General features: G+C 37.4%; 1 protein-coding gene and 1 pseudogene across 1 annotated transcript; one reads left to right on the top strand and one right to left on the bottom strand.

Annotated features, from left to right (window-relative positions):
- Positions 1-4,072: 4,072 nt before the first annotated feature.
- On the top strand, positions 4,073-4,546 carry LOC120174946 (classical arabinogalactan protein 1-like). Its single transcript, XM_039181674.1, has one exon. It carries the CDS (start codon positions 4,073-4,075, stop codon positions 4,544-4,546), a length of 474 nt encoding a protein of 157 aa, XP_039037605.1.
- A 360-nt stretch (positions 4,547-4,906) lies between these two features.
- Positions 4,907-7,928, bottom strand: LOC120174984 (annotated as a pseudogene).
- Positions 7,929-18,019: the final 10,091 nt, after the last annotated feature.

Genomic DNA, 18,019 nt, shown 5'->3' on the forward strand with positions numbered 1-18,019 from the left:
TATGAGCTTTGGATTTTGATGAGGATCCATATTTTGGTAGAGGAAAAGATGATTGTGATGGCACTGGTGACCCACATGTCAACCTTGTATGACCATTTTCCTTGCACCGACTATATGTCGATATCTTCTTCTCTTCACCCTTAGACGGTATACGATCGTGATTTTTTGGTCGGCCAGGTAGCCTTTTGTCCATGACTGGTGGAAAAACTATTTGTAAGCCATCTGGTATGTCCTACTCAGAAGGATGTGGAATAGGGTAGACAATCTCGGCATAAGTCTGTCGATATACTTCTGTAGTGTAGCAATCCATAGCGTATGAGCTTGAATAATCTTGGTTTAGATGAAGAGAAACTTTTATAACATGGCCACACAGATAATCAGATGTTTTTTCATTACATACAACTACACGTCTTTGCATTTAGATCGACAATCCCATTTAAGTTATTATCCAAGACTTCAAACAAAGTGTTTGAACATGGTTCAACTCTCCATGACGTTGACTTCACAACACGTTTCATTATCTTTTTCAGTCCATTGTGTAACACGACGTTCCAATGTTCTTGTAAATTTAAATAAATAATACTTAGTAAAATCTATTAAATATGATAAGTTACGAATTTAAAGAAATAATACATGCATGGTTTCTTTTCTTGTAGTACCACTGTTGAATAGAGGCTCGAAAAAACTCCATTAACATAGTAATGGGTAATTTTCGGGAATGGCGACATAGAGCGTTGATTGATTTTGCACTATTTGATGTCATGAAAACATATCTTGCTCCAAGTTGATGTACTCTTGCCCATCTTTCAAACCCGACATCTTCTAGTGTTTGAGCACATTGAGGCAAAACACGTCTTAAACAATTTATATGCTTATTAAAATCCACTTCCCGATAAGCTTTTATAGCCTTCCAGTATATCCATTTGTGATTTTTTATACCAGCAGACATTGATTTTAGATTTCTGTACAAATGAACACCACAAAGTCCATGAAAAGCATCTGGAAAACACCTTCTAATAGCATTGTCAATTGAGTTTTCCCTATCGGATATGATTGTTAGATTGCTAATAGGGCCTATGCAATCCCTAAGATGTCCCATAAATCATGTCTATGAATCAGAGGTTTCAGATTTATCAACCCCGTAAGCTATTGGCAATATCCCATTGTTAGCATCCATGGCTACTGATAATAAGTTTACTCCAAGGTATCGACATTTCAAATGTGCTCCGTCAACTATAATAATTGGCCGCATGCAAGTAATAAACGAACGAATCTATAAAATAATATACACAAGAAATATAATCATTTAAATGTGAAATACATGTAAATAACAAAAATGAGTCAACAAAATTATATTGATTTACTAACCGCAACACCAATGGCGATAAACATCAACTCAAAATGTCCATCCCTATCTGTTTTGATATGAGTTACCGACCCAGGATTTTTCAGCTTTAAATTGTGACAATAAGCCGACAGTTGGGCAAACGATGCTTCTGGCGACCCCCTCAATAATTCCAAGGCATAACCCCCTCAATAATTCCAAGGCATAACATTTGGCTCTTCAAGCTTGAGAATATGAGATACTAATCTTGAACCGAGCATTCATGTCAGTCATAATTTCATGTCCCTGATATACCCTGCCATTCAAAAACATTAACTCAGCCAGAAAACCACCGAACACCTTTTTGTTTGTATGTCTATGGTGAGGAAAAACTTGGGTTCTTGAATATGTATGTTTATCAATAAAAGTCCTAACTTGAAACATTTCACAATCTTTTATCCTCTTTGCAATCATACGCCACGTAGAGTTTTTGTCAATCCTACACTTTGTTTCGAAACGATCTTTGCTTGATTTGTTAACTTTTAGTTGATAGTCATCTTCCACACTATTCGTATTCAAAGCTATCTTCAAGTATTCATTTGTATCAAAACAATCATCTTTCTTGATACGAATAACTTTTGTGTAACAATCAACTGCTATATTTACCAACTCTTCTTCCGGTATCTGAAGTAATTCTGGCATATTCCAGTTATACTCCTGTGACATTTTCTTCTTTTTCTTTTCTTCGGGGACTTTTTCTTCTTCTTTTTCAGGGTTATATGAATTACAAAATGGATGTTCAACATGTTCATTCACAACCGTAATTTCCTCCTCATTATCATCAACAACATCTTCATCGGCAGCGGCTGTTTCATCATCAAAATTCGAGTATTGACCAATATCAAAATCATTACACGCAGTGTCTGTTTCTTCTTCTGAAACATCTTCAAAATCCGAGTATTGACCAAGATCAAATTTCGAATACTGACTAGTACTCACATTTTTTTCTGTTGGCTCATCATCGTCTAGCTGGTCAATATGAAAACCGAAATTTGGTGCTGAAAGTTGATTGGGATTTGAATTAGGGAAAAATTGTGGCTTTTGAGATCATGTTTGATATTGTGTTTGGTATTGGAAATGTGGTGAAACAAAATTTTCTTGATGATGAAATTGTGGTGGAACCATGAAATTTTAAGGTTGATAAAAATGTTGTACATTGTGAGCACCATAAACTAGGGCTGAAGAACTTAGTTGATTACTACCCGTTACTGAACCAACTTCACTACTTCTAGGTTCAACAACATATAATGTAACATCATCTTGCGAAACACTAATGAAAGTAATGAATCGTTTAACATCTTCATTGTCGGTTAACAAATAAACTTTACCTTTTCTCTGATAAGAAAGCTTAAATCCACTTAGAGGCTCTAAATTTAATTTCTTTGAAACACGTAACATTAGAGTTTCATAAGTTAACTTTTTTAATGACAGTTTTAGTTGAAGATTCATGGGTAAAGACATATATTGTAAAACAACATTAACATTCTCCCATGACCCTCCATAACATAAATCTATCCAAATATGATCAACATTAGATGATTTCATTCTACAAATTGTAAATTAATTTACTAAACAAACGAGCTATAAACTAGATATCATCACTAACTTAGAGAAAAAACACACCTTTATTAAGTTGATAGTTGATAATTTGGAAGAGAAATCATTGAAAAATTATATAGAAATAAAATTATGTAAAAAAAATTAGAGATGGGGAAGGATGTCGTTGGATATAGGAACGGATGTCGTCGGAGAAAGTGAGAGATGAAGATGGAATGAGTTGTGATTTAGGGATTTATGTTATGAGTTGATGCTGCTGCGTAGTTTATATACCCAAAATATTTGTGTTGCGAAAATAAAAGCTGTTGCGAAATTAAAATTCGTGTTGCGAATTCAGAAATCGAGTTGTGAAAAAAAAATCGTGTTACGAATTAGAAAATATTGTTTCGTAAAGGAAACTTGTGTTGCGAATTTAAAAACCACGTTGCTAAAAAGAAATTCGCCTTGCGAATTTGGAAATTGCGTTGCGAAATTGGAGTTCGCGTTGCGAAAAGGAAATTTGAGTTGCGAATTTCAAAACTGAGTTATGAATTTTGGAAATTCACGTTGTGAATTTGGAAATTATATTGCGAAATTGGAGTTCGTGTTGTGAATTTGAGATCGCGTTACGAATTTATTGGTTATTTTCGCAAATCCAAAAAAAAATTGATTAAAATCGTATATTATAAATTATTTTCGGTCACTGAAGTTATTTTCTCCAATTTTTATACCTGTAAACCAAGTAAAAACATAAAACAAATGAATAAATCAACATCTCAAAAGTATACATACTTCTTAAAAATTACGTGATTTTTTAATAAAAAATGTAGAAAACTTGAATTTAATAAGAAAAGGATAGATGTTGCCTTGACCTGCTATTTTAAATCATGGCTTATAGCATGATCAGTCACCGTCGTCTTCATTAAATTCCCATACGAACCCTTTACTTCATCATTTAAATCCATCTCTTTAATTCATTGTTTGCCTCTCTACTCAAAGTTTTACATTATTTCATTTTCACTCCTAAATTCCCCTTCCACTCTATCTACCCCTTAAATTCATTCCCAAAGTCTACTTCGTTTTTCAGACTTCCCCTATATTTTCAACTGCAATCTTTATTTTTTTTCTTCTTTCAATTTTCTGATTGGTGAAATGGCGAAAGTCGGATTTTTTCTTACCGCTGTTTTGTTCTTTGTTGTTGAACTCACCTTCGCTGCCTATTCGCCGGCGCCTGCGCCGTCTCTCGGTGCAGACTCATCCCCGCAACTCGCTCCTACTCCTATGACTGGATCACCCGACTCCGCACCATCAATCTCACTGGTGACGGCTGCTTCGCCACCGGCGCCATCTCCATCAGATCTTGAGCTAGGAAACTCACCCGCGAGTTCTCCTGCTCCGCCGCCGTATGATGCAAGCGACATCGTGCACGGAAACATCAATGCAGAAGGAAGCGAAGAGGAGGCCGGTGGTGACGGAGGAATTAGCGGCGGCAAAAAGGCGGGAGCCGTGATTGCTGTGGTGGCTGCAGCGTGTTTGGTTGGCTTGGGCGGATTGGTTTACAAGAAGAGACAAGAGAATATCAGGAGAGCTCAGTATGGATACGCTCTCAGAAGGGAAATTCTGTAAAGAAAAAGATGATTTAACAAAGAGGTTTATATTCAAATTGATTACTTGCATTTGATTATCATTTGTTTTATATTCTTTATAAGGAGTTTTCAACTATTTTTGCATGAGATAAAAGATTGTCGTATCTGATCCGTATCTATTTGTGTATATTATACTTCCGGAAATACAAGTATCCACTGATCTTCACATCAAACCGTGACTTGGTTTCAACAAGCTTTTCATGCCCTAATTTGAATTTAGTTTAATTTAGAGTTAAAATAAAATTTTTAAATCCAAAATATAAAAGTAAATGTTTGAAAATGAGAATAAAATTTAAAGTTACCAAATAAAACTACATTTCACAGCCTTGGGAAACAAGAATGCAAAATTGCATGTATATATTTTATTAGCACATTACAACCTAATTCATTGTAGTCTCTTGCCTTTAGAGATCAACATCATCTCTGGTTTTTTAACCAATCCTTTTTCATTCGGCCTACACCGTTCGAGAGCCCACCGGATTTACATTACCCAAGCATCAAGGCTTCGGTTTCGGATAAATTACATACTAGTGTGAGAACCTGCATGTTCCGATCCCAACGTAACGAAATCGATTCAGCTCCCACCACCAACAGAGTCTGCACTTTGCTGGTTTACGTTATTAGGATCCATCCGAGCTGAACTATGCTGTTGCTGCGCCCGCTGCCGTCTTCTTCTGCATCGTATGATCTCGGAAACAAAGGAGCTCCCGCTCATCGTGACACCAAATCCGGAAAACATCGCAAGGAGAATCGATAGGATTGCTTGTATTTTCACCTGCACGCACAAAACATTGAAATGTTCCATTTTGTTAGAGCTAAAAATGCGAGCATCCGCGGTTTGAGTCCTAATGTCTGAAACATGAGCAAAGATAGACATTTACCGTCGAATAAAATATATGGGCAAAGGCAACCACCAAAACAAACTGAATCAATGCGTAAAGCCACACAAATCTCCGCGACACTGAATACGAAAAGCGTGTTAATCGGACATCGACAACGGTGACTATAAAGCTGAAGTGTGCGAGCCTACCCATTGTCGACGAAACCATGGATGAAAGAAGGCCTAGCACACAAGAGCATGGAAGAGCTACAGCAATTGCACTGATGCCCATTTTTCTCATCTGCAGGCAAACGAACAATATATCAAAGGATATAAAGTAGTAAAACAGGGGAATGTATGAATGAGGAACTGCTTATCCTACCAGAAACTGCTCGAGAAAACAAAAACGACAGCATGCTGATGAAAAGAAGAATAGGGACCTCGTGCCAAACCCTGCAAACATCTAACTGAAATTGTTACTTCCCCATTATTTATGGAGACGACAAGGTAGACACGGTTACGAAAACATCAAAATACATTGCGACGATGGAACGGGTGAGAGTTGAAATGAATTCGATAGAAAGACAAGTATCCTAGAAGTCATATGTACATAAGGCCATCGATGAGGAGTAAATCCAGTGAGTCGGTAACGAATTGATTATTTACCTGTATCTGGGAACATCAGGCTGAAGACCTCTGATAGCTGCAGCATTTCGAGACAGAGTGCTTTGGATTCGTAAAAGAGTGACAGGTAGGTTTTGGACATCTTGCTTACACACATCACAGGTCTTGTTCCCTTTGATGGTAAACCATTTCACGGCACAGTCTTTGTGGGCTAAAGCGAGTTCGCCTTTGCAGCTGCACTCCATCTTAAGCGTTTCGCCTCCTTCACATAGTTCGACCATACAAATTCGACAAACAGCCTCTTCTTCGGGTATGTCCTCACCATCACTGTCTTCTGTATAAATATTGTTAAGACGTCAGACTTATGCATACACAAACATAAATGCATAGACACAGGCGAGGAAGTACCAGCATCAGGTCCAACAGAAGAATTCGAACTTATTTCTCCTTCCTTTACTCGTGGAGTCGAGGGAACTACTCGAAAAAACGAATCCATTCTCCTTAAATTTCCTTCTTTGCGGTTGCCAGGAACTGAAAGTGAGCGAGAAATCCATCGTATACCGCCTTTTCTCTGCAAAGGAACTAACAACGTCAAGAAACAAACATTCAAAATCCGGGATATATTTTATGAACAAGTAAGTTCTACTTCACATTAATATATATAGTTTCATATGCTCTGCATTTAACATAAAGAATTAAGATCCAACAAAATAAACTTAGCCGGAATCATGACAGAAACATCACGAAAACTTACACTAGAATTTACAGAGCCACTTAGGCTTCCAATGCTTCTCGACTCCGAGTTCAAATTTGTAATACAAGTTACCGGAAACGACGATGTCCGTTTCATCTTCGGACTTCTAAACATCTTCGAAAGTGACAATGTCCTTGCAATGGAGGGTTTCTCCCTTCGTGAAGTGGGAGAAGAATCCGAAGCAAAGATTGCAGCCTTTTCAACATCCAAATCAGGATTTCTACTCTTGAAGCTTAGTTTCGGTAAGAGACTCTTCAAGGACGATTTGCCTCTCGATGTCGAAGGACCAGAGGATCTGGTAATTCTCGAATCGGACGGACTAGGTGTCAAGAGAAAATTCACTTTCCTGGGAGTCAAACAAGGTGTAGGGGGCATCTTCATGATGACAGATTCTTGCAAGGGGTCTTCCAAAGTTCTCAAGGGTATCTCTAGAACGAGATCGCTTCGCTTTCGACTATGAGCACGACTCGTTTCCTCGGTTATTACTGATGAATCTTCAACCTGAAAAACAGACAGCAATGACATTATTAATCATTATGCAAGAAAATATACAAAGAAGACAACACTTGACAGATACTTTTAGGAACTATATCATCGGTAGCTAACCATATATGTATATATATACATGTCTGCAGAAGAACTGCAGATTTTAATGCATGGGGAACTGAAAACTACTTTGCAATTGGCACATATGTTCCAAAAGATATTTATATAAGACCAAAGATGAAGCAGAGAACATCCAAAATCAAAATTCAAAGGTTGTCTGAAGGGATGCAGGAAACTAGACCAACCCATTGTTTTTTGCAACAAGAAAATGAATTCAAACATGAGAAGCAATCAAATCATAGCTAAAGGTGGCCATGAAAATACTCTCCAAGCACTAAATTCAGACACAGTACTGCTCAACCAAAAAAGAAGAATACCTGCTGAACATTATGTTCCCCCTCCATAGCTGTCTCTTGAGACCCCATTTTTTTTAATCAACAAAATCACAGAAAACCCACAGGCACTAAAGAAGAGTAAATAGATGAAGATAAAAGGAGTATAGTTGTAGGGTTTTTTTTTTTGTTTTTTGTTAAAGTGTGGAAGGTGAACAAGTTTCAAGTAATGAAGGAGAATGTTCTCAGTCAAGGCAAAAGCTGGTGGGGGAATATGGATATGGCCTACTTACTTTCTCCTCCACAAACTACAGTCCACACCATTAACTGATTTCATAAATTAACACTTCCTTTTATTTGAGTTTTTTATTCTTTAAGTTTATTATTCATAATATTCTATGGCAAAGTTACTATACGCCCATCAATGGTAATAGGTAGAAGGAAACAAACGTAGCCGAGGGTGAAACTTGATGACAACGATGATGGTATTTTAATCATGTTGCTTCATTTTTATGTCCTTCCAGAAAAAAAATAGTTATGGATTTAGTAATAAACGACTCATTTAAATAAAAATATATAATTTAATTAAAATATTATTATAAATATTTTATTTTGTCATTAAAATTGAAACAAATGTCTAATTAGACATGATATAATAACAATTTAATTATGTAAAACTTATAAATTCTATCAATTTATCATAATTCGAAATAATTTAATAAATTTAACTCTTTGTATCTAAAACTTCTATCAATTAAGTTTTTTTTTTGATACTATCAATTCAAACAAACTCATCAATCAAAATATTAATTAGTTGGATAATTGAATTCTATCATAAAACAACAATATTGTATTGTTAAATTAGTATTAAAACTAAGAGATAACATAATAATCTTTTAGAGAAGAACAAACAATTTAGAAGAAAAATAAAGTATAAAATAATAAAAGTTTTAAATATGAATAATAAACTTAAAATGATTTTCTCATTGGGATGAGGACAAAGATTTTGTGAATGTGGTATTTTATGTATGCAGGGAGTGTGAATCTAGCGGAATGGGCGCTTTATTGAGGTAAAAAAGGCAGTGAAAGATTGGGTGATCGAGGTCAGATCTAAGGATGCTTGGTCAATCACAGATCTTGAAAGCAAGATAGAAGAGCTTGAAAGAGCAATGTGGGCTTCCGGATATGACAGCGGGCTGAATGCAGAGATCTCTTCACTCAAGGGGGAAACTATGGCTGAAATACTGTAGAGAGGAAAGAGAATGGCGACAGAAATCTCGATTGAAGTGGTTCCAAGAGGGGATAAGAACACAAAGTTCTTTCATTTGTCTGCAGCTATGAGAGGAAAGTCTTAACTCTATTTCGCAAATTCGTTCAGGGAATGTGATGATTTTTAATTAGGGGAAAGTTAGAAGCGAAATAGAAAAGCATTTCAAGAAGCATTACAATGACTTATGTACCATTCTAGTTAAGAAGTTTGAGGTCCAACTGTCAAAATTGCATCCTTCCTCTGTTAGAGCTATTAAATTTCCGTTCTCGGAAGAGGAGGTATGGTCAGCAATTTCTTCTGCTGAAGGATCTAGCACCCCGGGCCTGACGGGTTCAATTTGGATTTATACAAGAGGGTTTCGGAGCTCTATAAAAATGAGGTAATGATTTTTTTGCTGATTTCTATGATGGGAAACTTATTCATAAATCCATAAATCACTCGTTCGTTACTCTCATTCCTAAGAAACACCCCCCAAAGTGTGGACGATTTCAGACCAATTTCTTTAGTAAGAAGCTTATACAAGATACTTGCTCGATTCCTAGCTAGGGGGACCAGTTGGATGTCTAAATGAAGTAGTTGGTGAAAATTAGTTTACGTCCATTCCTGAGAAACAAATAGCGGATTGTTCATTTATCGCTAATAAAGTCATTAAGGACCTAAGCAGAAGAAAGAAGAGTGTTGTCATTTTCAAAGCAGATTTTAGAAAAGCATACGATTCAGTTGACTGGGGTTTTCTATATTTAGTATGATAAAAATGGGTTTCAGCTCTAAATGGAAGAAATTGATGTCTTTGTGTGTCTCGATTGTCTCTATCTTTGTGTTGGTGAATGACTGTTCATCGAACAAGTTTAACATCAAGAAAGGTATTCGCCAAGGTTGTCCCCTATCGCATTTACTGTTTAATCTAGTTGGGAGGCTCTGAGTAGTCTGATTAAGAGAGCTTGTGTTTTAGGATTGATAGATGAAGTAAATGTGGGGTCAAGCGACTTAAGCCTAGCTCATATCCAATATGTTGACGGCATAATCCTGTTTGGGAAAGCCAATTTAGATTCGATAAAGAATATAAAGAGGATACTAAGGGTGTTTGAATTGGTTTCTGGCTTAAAACTAAATTTTAATAAATCGACTCTTTATGGCATTAACATTGATGATTGTAGAATCTTTGAGTGGGATGATTGCTTGAAGTCTGGTTAGGGTAATGTCTCATCGACATATCTTGGCCTTCCGCTTGGGCAATCTAGAAACTCGATCACTGTGTAGAATCCCATTGTGGAGAAATTTAATGCTAGACTCGATGGGTGGAAGGGAAAACTCATGTTTTTCGGTGGTCATCTGACGTTAGAGAGGTATGTTCTTGCAAATCACCTGGTGTACTATCTGTATATTTTTCAAATGCATGATGATGTTGTTAGTGTTTTAAACAAAACAATTGCACGTTTTATTTGGGGTGGTTTTTTTGAGAGAGCTATTTATTGGGTAAATTAAGAATCAATATGCAGACCAAAAGAGTTTAGTAGGCTGGGGTTTTTTGACCTACGGGTTTGGAATAGATCACTGCTAAATAAGTGGATAGGCAGTTTGGAAACAAAACATCTAGTCTGTGGAGAAGAGTCGTCGTTGCTAAGTATGGGATGAATAACAATTATTTCCTCCCTAAAGTGGTTATTCCAAGTAAATGCTCATGAGTTTGGCATTATATTACAGGACCAGTTTTTGATGATGATGATTTTTTCTCTAAAAACCATAAATGTGTTGTTGAGTATGAAAAAATGAAAGATTTCTGGGAAGACCACTGGACAAAAGTTAGATTATTAAAGCAATCTTTTCTAAGGATTTACAGTATCACTATAAAGAAATCCAATAAAGTCTTAGAGTTCGGGGTAAAAATTAATGGGATGTGGGAGTGGTCTATTGAAGTCACAATATCTCTCTTTGAGTGGGAATTTACCATTTGGGAGGAGTTATTGTCTACGATTAATAGGCTATTATTGGTGTGGGTGTGAGTGATCATGTGAGTTGGAGGGCTCCTCTAGTAGTGCTTATGCTCTTAGCCATTTTCGTAAAATTGCAGGAAGTGTTGGTTTTGAAGAAGATAAGTTCTAAAAAATTATGTGGGTGAATTTATCCCCCTAAAGGTGTATGCGTTTGTTTGGAGGGAAACCCGAAAGCGGATTCTTACTCGTGTTGAACTAGCTAGGCGGGGAGTTTGTGACATTGAGTCAGGTCTTTGTGTGTTGTGCCAAAAAGAACTAGAGTTGACTGACCACTTGTTTTTCCATTGCAGTGTAGTTTGGAGGATTTGGGCTAGGTGGTGGGCTCTATGGAATCTCAACCTAGTTTGCCTTGTAAATGTCAGGTCGCTCATCTTATCTTGGGACACTTAATGCACTGGCCATGCCCATAAACCAGTATGGATGATGATATTCTTTGAAACCTTTTGGTACATATGGATGTGCCGAAACGATGTTTTGTTTAACAAAAAAAGTTGGAGTGGGGAGAAAATTTTTGACTCTTCGGTTCTTAGGACAACTTTATGGTGAAAATGTAAATATCCGTTAAAAAGTCATTCGATCCTAGACTTTAAAATTCTCTAAGCAATATTGTCGGTTTCTTAGATATGAACTGAGCTCTGTTGCGATCTGTGTGTGTTTGGTATATGCTGGTGGTTTTAGGTAGCCGTTGTTGGGAGTTTTATTTTATTGGTTTGGCTGTTTTAGGAGGGTTTTCTTGGTTTTATTCTAGTTGGTGGGTTTCTTGCTGCCTTGTTTTGGGGGTGGGGTGTTATGATTGTTTGGTGTCTGTGGGTTCGCATATTCATTTTAATATATTGATGCTCAACGGTTTGGTTTTCATTGTTAGTTTCTTCCTTGCTTCGACTGTTCTGTTTTGTAACTGCATGGTGTGTTTTCTCTGGATTGTAAGCAGGTTGTTAATATTTTCACGAGCCTGATCTTTGTGTCTAGATATTGGTGAAAGTGTCTGCTAAAAAGATTTTATTTAGAGTATGGGCTTGCCAAGGCCACTAGACTTAGCCCATCACTTGAAGAATGTTGTGGATCCCGTTCACATTGACCGTATAGAAAAAAAGTGGCATCAAATCCGAAGATGATCACATGAGCTTGATAAATATGGCAAAAAACAACAAATCATGAATATATTATGGGGGCATCTTACCATATCTAATGTGAACATCTATCCAAGGAAAGAATCCTACTAATGGATATAATTAGACAGTAATAGGTTGGGTTTCCTTGATTTAGAGGATTTTGTATTAATTGGACAGATCTTAGTTGTTGATGTAAATTGATCTAGGTCATTGATTGATAGGTGACTCAACTATAAATAGAGAGTCTCTCATCCTCATTTGTATTCATTCATTCATTCATTCATTCATTCATCAATTCTCTTGGGAGAGAGTAAAAAACTCTGAGGCATTTACTCTAGTTCATGTGTTCTTTATTATTTATTCTCTTGGTGCTTATTGTCTATCTAGTGGCCAGGAGTAGCCACATTTGTGTTTGCACTTCCACACCATAGTCCAACCCTGGTGGCTTGGAGAAGTCATGTTGGTGTAAAAGCTTCCGCATCCTAGAAGCCTTGAGGGATTGGTTTCAATCTTGATGAGTTTACATGCTCACTAGGCTTGGGTAAGACTTATTTAGTCATAGAGAATACCCAAAAGTGTCAAGAAGCGTTTAATGTTGTATGACTCGTCAAACCTTAACTCTGATATTGCGAAAGTTTATGCTTCAAGGTTTTGAGGGTATCACATGTGGTATCAGAGCAAGTCATTGTGGGGAGACAATGATCATGTCATACGTGTTTGATAAAAGGTGGTAAATCATGTAAGTTTGATTTACCTAACGTATTGTCAATTTACTTTGGTAATTAAGTTGGCAATGATTTGTGCTCGAGCTAATCAAGAGTGATTGAACTAGTTCGTGACAAAGAGTGAGAGATGAGACACAAGGAAAAAAGAGTTTCCAAACACAAAGGCAATGAGAGCCATGGGGGAAACAATAAGAGAGTCATATGGGCTCGAGAGTATCGTCAGTATCCAAGTATGGGGATAAAATGATGAGTTCACAAGAAATCTTTGAGGCGACAAAAGTACACCAATAGGAGTTGGATCTCGAGGTAGACAGACTCAAAGGTGAAGCTTAAAGTATGTACGAGTGAGATAGTACGTTCTCATGAAGACGAGGAAAGTCTTGATGGGAACAAGAATAGGGACTGGCAATAGATGAGAGATGGGCTTATTAGATGGAATGTTTTACTTTCCATGCGGAGAGACTAATTAAGTTGGAGGAGATCTCAACTTTGTGGGGGAAAAAAGGTCATGAGACTTGAAAAATAAGAGGAAGAGGCCAATGAGACACAATGTATTGTGGAATTTCACAATGATAAATTGGAGTCCATTGATGACATGTTCAAGGACAAGACACACTGAGTTCTCAACGAGTTAGAAATGGTTCGAGGGAGTAATGCCCATGAAACCGAGGTGATGACTTTGAGAAATGAGGTGGATGAGCTCAAGAAGGATCTGCTCATATGCAAGGGAACAGTGAGTGAATGGGGTGTGCTCAAGACCTTCTTGGATGGACTTAGACTTGGGGGAGAGCAAGGAGATGCCTAGAGACTTTCAGAGGCAATAGATGTAGCTGGAAAGCTGACCGAGCTTGCGGGAGATAAGCCAACTAGCATTGTGTTGTCCAAGCCCATGCCTAAGGATAGTGGCAAAAGTGGGGGAGATCAAAAAGAAGTGCAGCTGTGATATGGTAGATGAATATCTTCGAATAGCCAAGGTGAGCCATCGACTGTTTGTAGCCAATAAAAGCCATTAGGAAAAAATGGCAAGGCTAAGTCTTGTGTGAAGAAGAAGGCAAGCAAGGAAAAGTTAAAGTGTTACTTCTGTGATGACCCTAATTTGATTAGAGGATATCCCAATAAGAGTCGTCTTACTGCTATCGTCAGGCGAATAAACGAGTCAGAATGAGGAGTAGCAAGTTTTGGCGCGATTACGAGTGTTATCGCCATCAAGAAAGGAAATAATACAACTACAAGTAAGAAAGCAACTAAGCCAAGAAAAGGACTTGGATCGATTGTGAGTGTCAATACGACCAGGCCAAGATAAAGACGAGGTATGACTGTGGATGTTAAGGGAACCAAACCCGAAAAGAGATCCGACGTGATTGCAGATGTCAATACTGCCAAGCCAAAAAGTAGTGCGACTGTAAGTTCCAAAGTAGTCAATCCAGGATCGAGATGTGACGAGACTACAGGTGTCAAAGTAGTCAAGCACGGGAAGAGACCCAACGCGATAATGAAAGATAAAGTCGTCAAGTCGATGGTGGAGAGTGAGCAAGTTTGCTCACAATATGCTAACATGGAGGTGTAGTCCAAGTTGAGACGTCTCAGGCATAAAGGAACACTTAAGAAGTATGTGAGTCGATTTAGAAAGCTCATGCTCAAAGTCCCGAGTTTGACTGAAGAAGATGGGTTCTTCGCTTTCTTGTTCGGATTGAAGCCACGAGCAAAAAAGTGTTGGAGCGAAAGAAAATCAATGAGTTGTCTAAAGCCTTGAAAACAGCCGAGTCCATTAAAGAGTTTAAGTCAAGAAGAGCAAGACTTCCAAGGCAAATCTTAAAGTCGAGGTAGTGGCAAGGGAATCCGTGATAAAGGCAAGTCAAAAGATGAGGTATGTTATTCCTCGAGTGGAAGAGAAAGTCCACTCAATGATGAACCAGATGGTAAGTCTGGGGAAGATATATATATACTTGGCACAAGTACAAGTGTCAAATATGCTAAGTCGAGAGTAAGAGTTGAGCAAACAAATGGTCGAATTAAAATGCCAAATGTGTTACAAGATTACCCGAAGGGAGCCGAGTCATCCAAAGTGATGGATGAGCCCAGGATCGAGTTATCCAGAGAAGATGATAAACCCAAGATCGATGAGGCGTTAAGACTTGGCTCAATAAGGTTTGTTTCTGCCAAGGCGAGTGGAAGCCAAGTACAGTAAGAGTTTTTCGTGTCTGAAGAGTTTACCAAGCATGTTCGTGTAGAGAACATGGCTTTAGAGACCATCATAAGAGAAGGGTCAAAGGAAGTGATTACCGAGGATATTCAAGTAAAGAACAGCCCTTCAGAGACTTTTAGACAAAAGTCGAAGGGGGTCAAGACGTTGAGGGACAAGGCAACCATGGAGAAGCTACCTATTTGCAAGGTGGGAAGTGAGCTCCAACTTTTTTGTTAGAGGGAAGAGGCGAGAAGGGACATCAGACATTACCATGAGAAAGTACCGATGCATGGTAATGCAAATAAATCCAATGACGATGGTTCGTTATGAGGAGTGTCAGACTTCATAGAGTAAGAAGAGTTGGTATATTTTTGAGTAAATGCCATAAAACCATATGAGAATGTATATATCAACACGATTTTAGTGTTCTTTTGAGTTTGATTTGCTGTCTTTAGTGAGTGTAGGTCAATTAAGACCTAACTTTTAGAGCGGAGGAAACAAAGTTTGGAGGGGATCCAAGATTTTGCTACAAGGCATGGATGATCCAAGATGAGATAAATCAAAACTTATAGGAAAGGTTTCCTACAGTAGATATGTATTTGTGGGCGTGTTAGCTCATTTTTATCACTTGGAGAAAAGAGCCGAAGCAAGCACAACCTTTATGGGGAGGTTGAGTTCTTATGAGGGAGGACATGAGCAAGTGGAGACGTCGAAAGGCAACCAAGTTGATGTGAAGTATGACGCGAGAGATCGTGAAGTTGCATGCAATAGAAGTCAAGGCAAACAGTTCGTATGGGAGAACTATAAAAAGCCAAGTTGTTGAGAAGTTATCCAATGTGATGTTGCCCAGGGTCGTCGAGTAGAGCGACAAGGGTGTCGTTAGGTTCGGTAGGGTAGAATGTCACGGGTTATGATCTTTGGGTCTGAGATATTGGTGCAAGTGTTTACTAAAGAGGTTATATGCGGAGTATGGGCTTGCCAAGGCCACCAGATATGGCCCATCACTTGGAAAATGTTATGGAGCCCATTCACATTGGCCGTGTAAAAAAGGAAAATGGCATCAAATCCGAAGTTGATCACAAGAGCTTTGTAAATATGGCAAGAAACAACAAATCAGGAAGATATTGTGAGGGAATCTTACTATATCCAGTGTGAACACCTATACAAGGAAAGAATCCTACTAATGAATGTAATTAGATAGGATTGGGTTGAGTTTCCTTGATTTATAGGATTTTGTATTAATTGAGCATATCTTAGCCGTTGATGTAAATCGATCTAGGTCGTTGATTGAGAGAGATGTCAACTATAAATAGAGAGTCTCTCCTATTCATTTGTATTTATCTATCCATTCATTCATTCCTCCATTCTCTTGGGATAGAGTAAAAAAACTCTGAGGCATTTACTCTAGTTCCTATGTTCTTTATTCTTTATTCTTTTGGTTCTTATTACCTCTCTTGGTGTCCAAGAGTAGTCACACTTGTGTTTGCACTTCCACACCATAGTTCAACCTTGGTGGATTGGAGTAGCCACGTTCGTGTAAAAGCTTCTGCATCCTAGAATCCTTGAGGGCTTGGTTCTAACCTTGGTGAGTTTTCATGCTTACTAGGCTTGGGTAAGGCTTACTTAGTCGCATAAAAGACCTAGAAGTGTCAAGAAGCGTCTAAGGTCGTACGACCCGTCAGACCCAAGCGTAACAATATGCTGAAGTGGTGCAGATATTTGGGTGAGGCCTTCTTATGTGTGTTGTTTCGGCTGCTGCCACAAGCGTTTCTGTGCTCATTTGTGGATTTGTTTTTGCTTTCTTTGCGTGGTTATTTTTGGGATAATATTGCTGCAATCGTGGCTTATTTTTGCTGTAGGTTGCGAGATTTACCCACAGAGGCCTGAACACACTGATTTTACTGACTGATATTTTTTACGTGTGTTTCGGCTAGTGATCGGTTGTTTCAGTTGGCTGAAGGATTGTTATGTCGTTTTCTTTATTTTTAAGATTCCATTCGGTTGTATTAATTCGAGTGGTTTCCATCTTTGGTTTGTCCTTCTACTGCAGTGTGCCACGTTTTCCATCTGGTTTTGATCGGGCTGGTGCATTTCTCCTCTGAGTGCATTTGGTGCAAAGGCTTTTTGAGGGTATGCTAGTGTTAGTTATGGTGTTCGGATTTCTATCATGTTTAGACGGTTGGGTTATGTTCGTGTTTGTGTTGTGTGTGCTTTGTTTGTGGGGTTTCTTTTGTGTGTTGTATGATGGTGGTCAAGTTACTCAAAAGATTGTAAGCTTCGACTTGGAATACACACTCTTTTTTCTCCATCCTAGGCTTAGGGAAGTTTTTTAACAAGGCTCTTCCGATGTCGTTTTTGTATGAACGTCTCATTATAATTCGTAGAAACCCTTTTCAAAAAAATATAAAGGGTTAAATTTATTGAATTATTTTAAATCAACATCCAACTAATAAATTGTACAAAATTTAAGAACTAAAACTATTATTATATCAGATCGCATCACTATACTCATCTAAGATTTAATTTTCTTAAATAAGTAATCTACTTACAAATTTTAGAAGAAAAGTTACATATTTATTAACAAACTCATAATTAAGTGACCTTAGATATAGTTTACCCAAGAAATCATTACTCATAATTGCATATGTTTATCCATGGAAGTGTGTCCAACAATTGTATAAGGGTGACAAACTAGCAAACTTTTGAATGGAATAGTAGTCATGGTTACTTTTACTACTGAGGAATGAGTAACACAAAATCAATATTTATAAATATAATTACAATAATTACAAGTCAGATAATTAAAATTTACTATTAAAATATATTCTAAACTAAAATTAAACCTAAAAATGATGTCAAAAGTTCAACTTTGTCATTAAACTTAGACACCAGGTATTGAAAACTTAGTCCTTTCGTTAAATTATAGGTAAATTTGAAGGTGTATTGATTCTTCTTTAAAAATAGTTTTTAAAGATGAGTACATATATATTAATAATAAAATATTTTTGAATGAAATACGTTTAAATAAAATTTTAAAGTAGATATCATTAATAAAATAAATAATCAACGTAAAAAAAATTGGATTTCAGTG

The sequence above is a fragment of the Hibiscus syriacus genome, unplaced genomic scaffold (genome assembly GCF_006381635.1).
Source record: "Hibiscus syriacus cultivar Baekdansim isolate YM2019G1 unplaced genomic scaffold, ASM638163v2 tig00112131_pilon, whole genome shotgun sequence".
NCBI lineage: Eukaryota > Viridiplantae > Streptophyta > Magnoliopsida > Malvales > Malvaceae > Hibiscus > Hibiscus syriacus.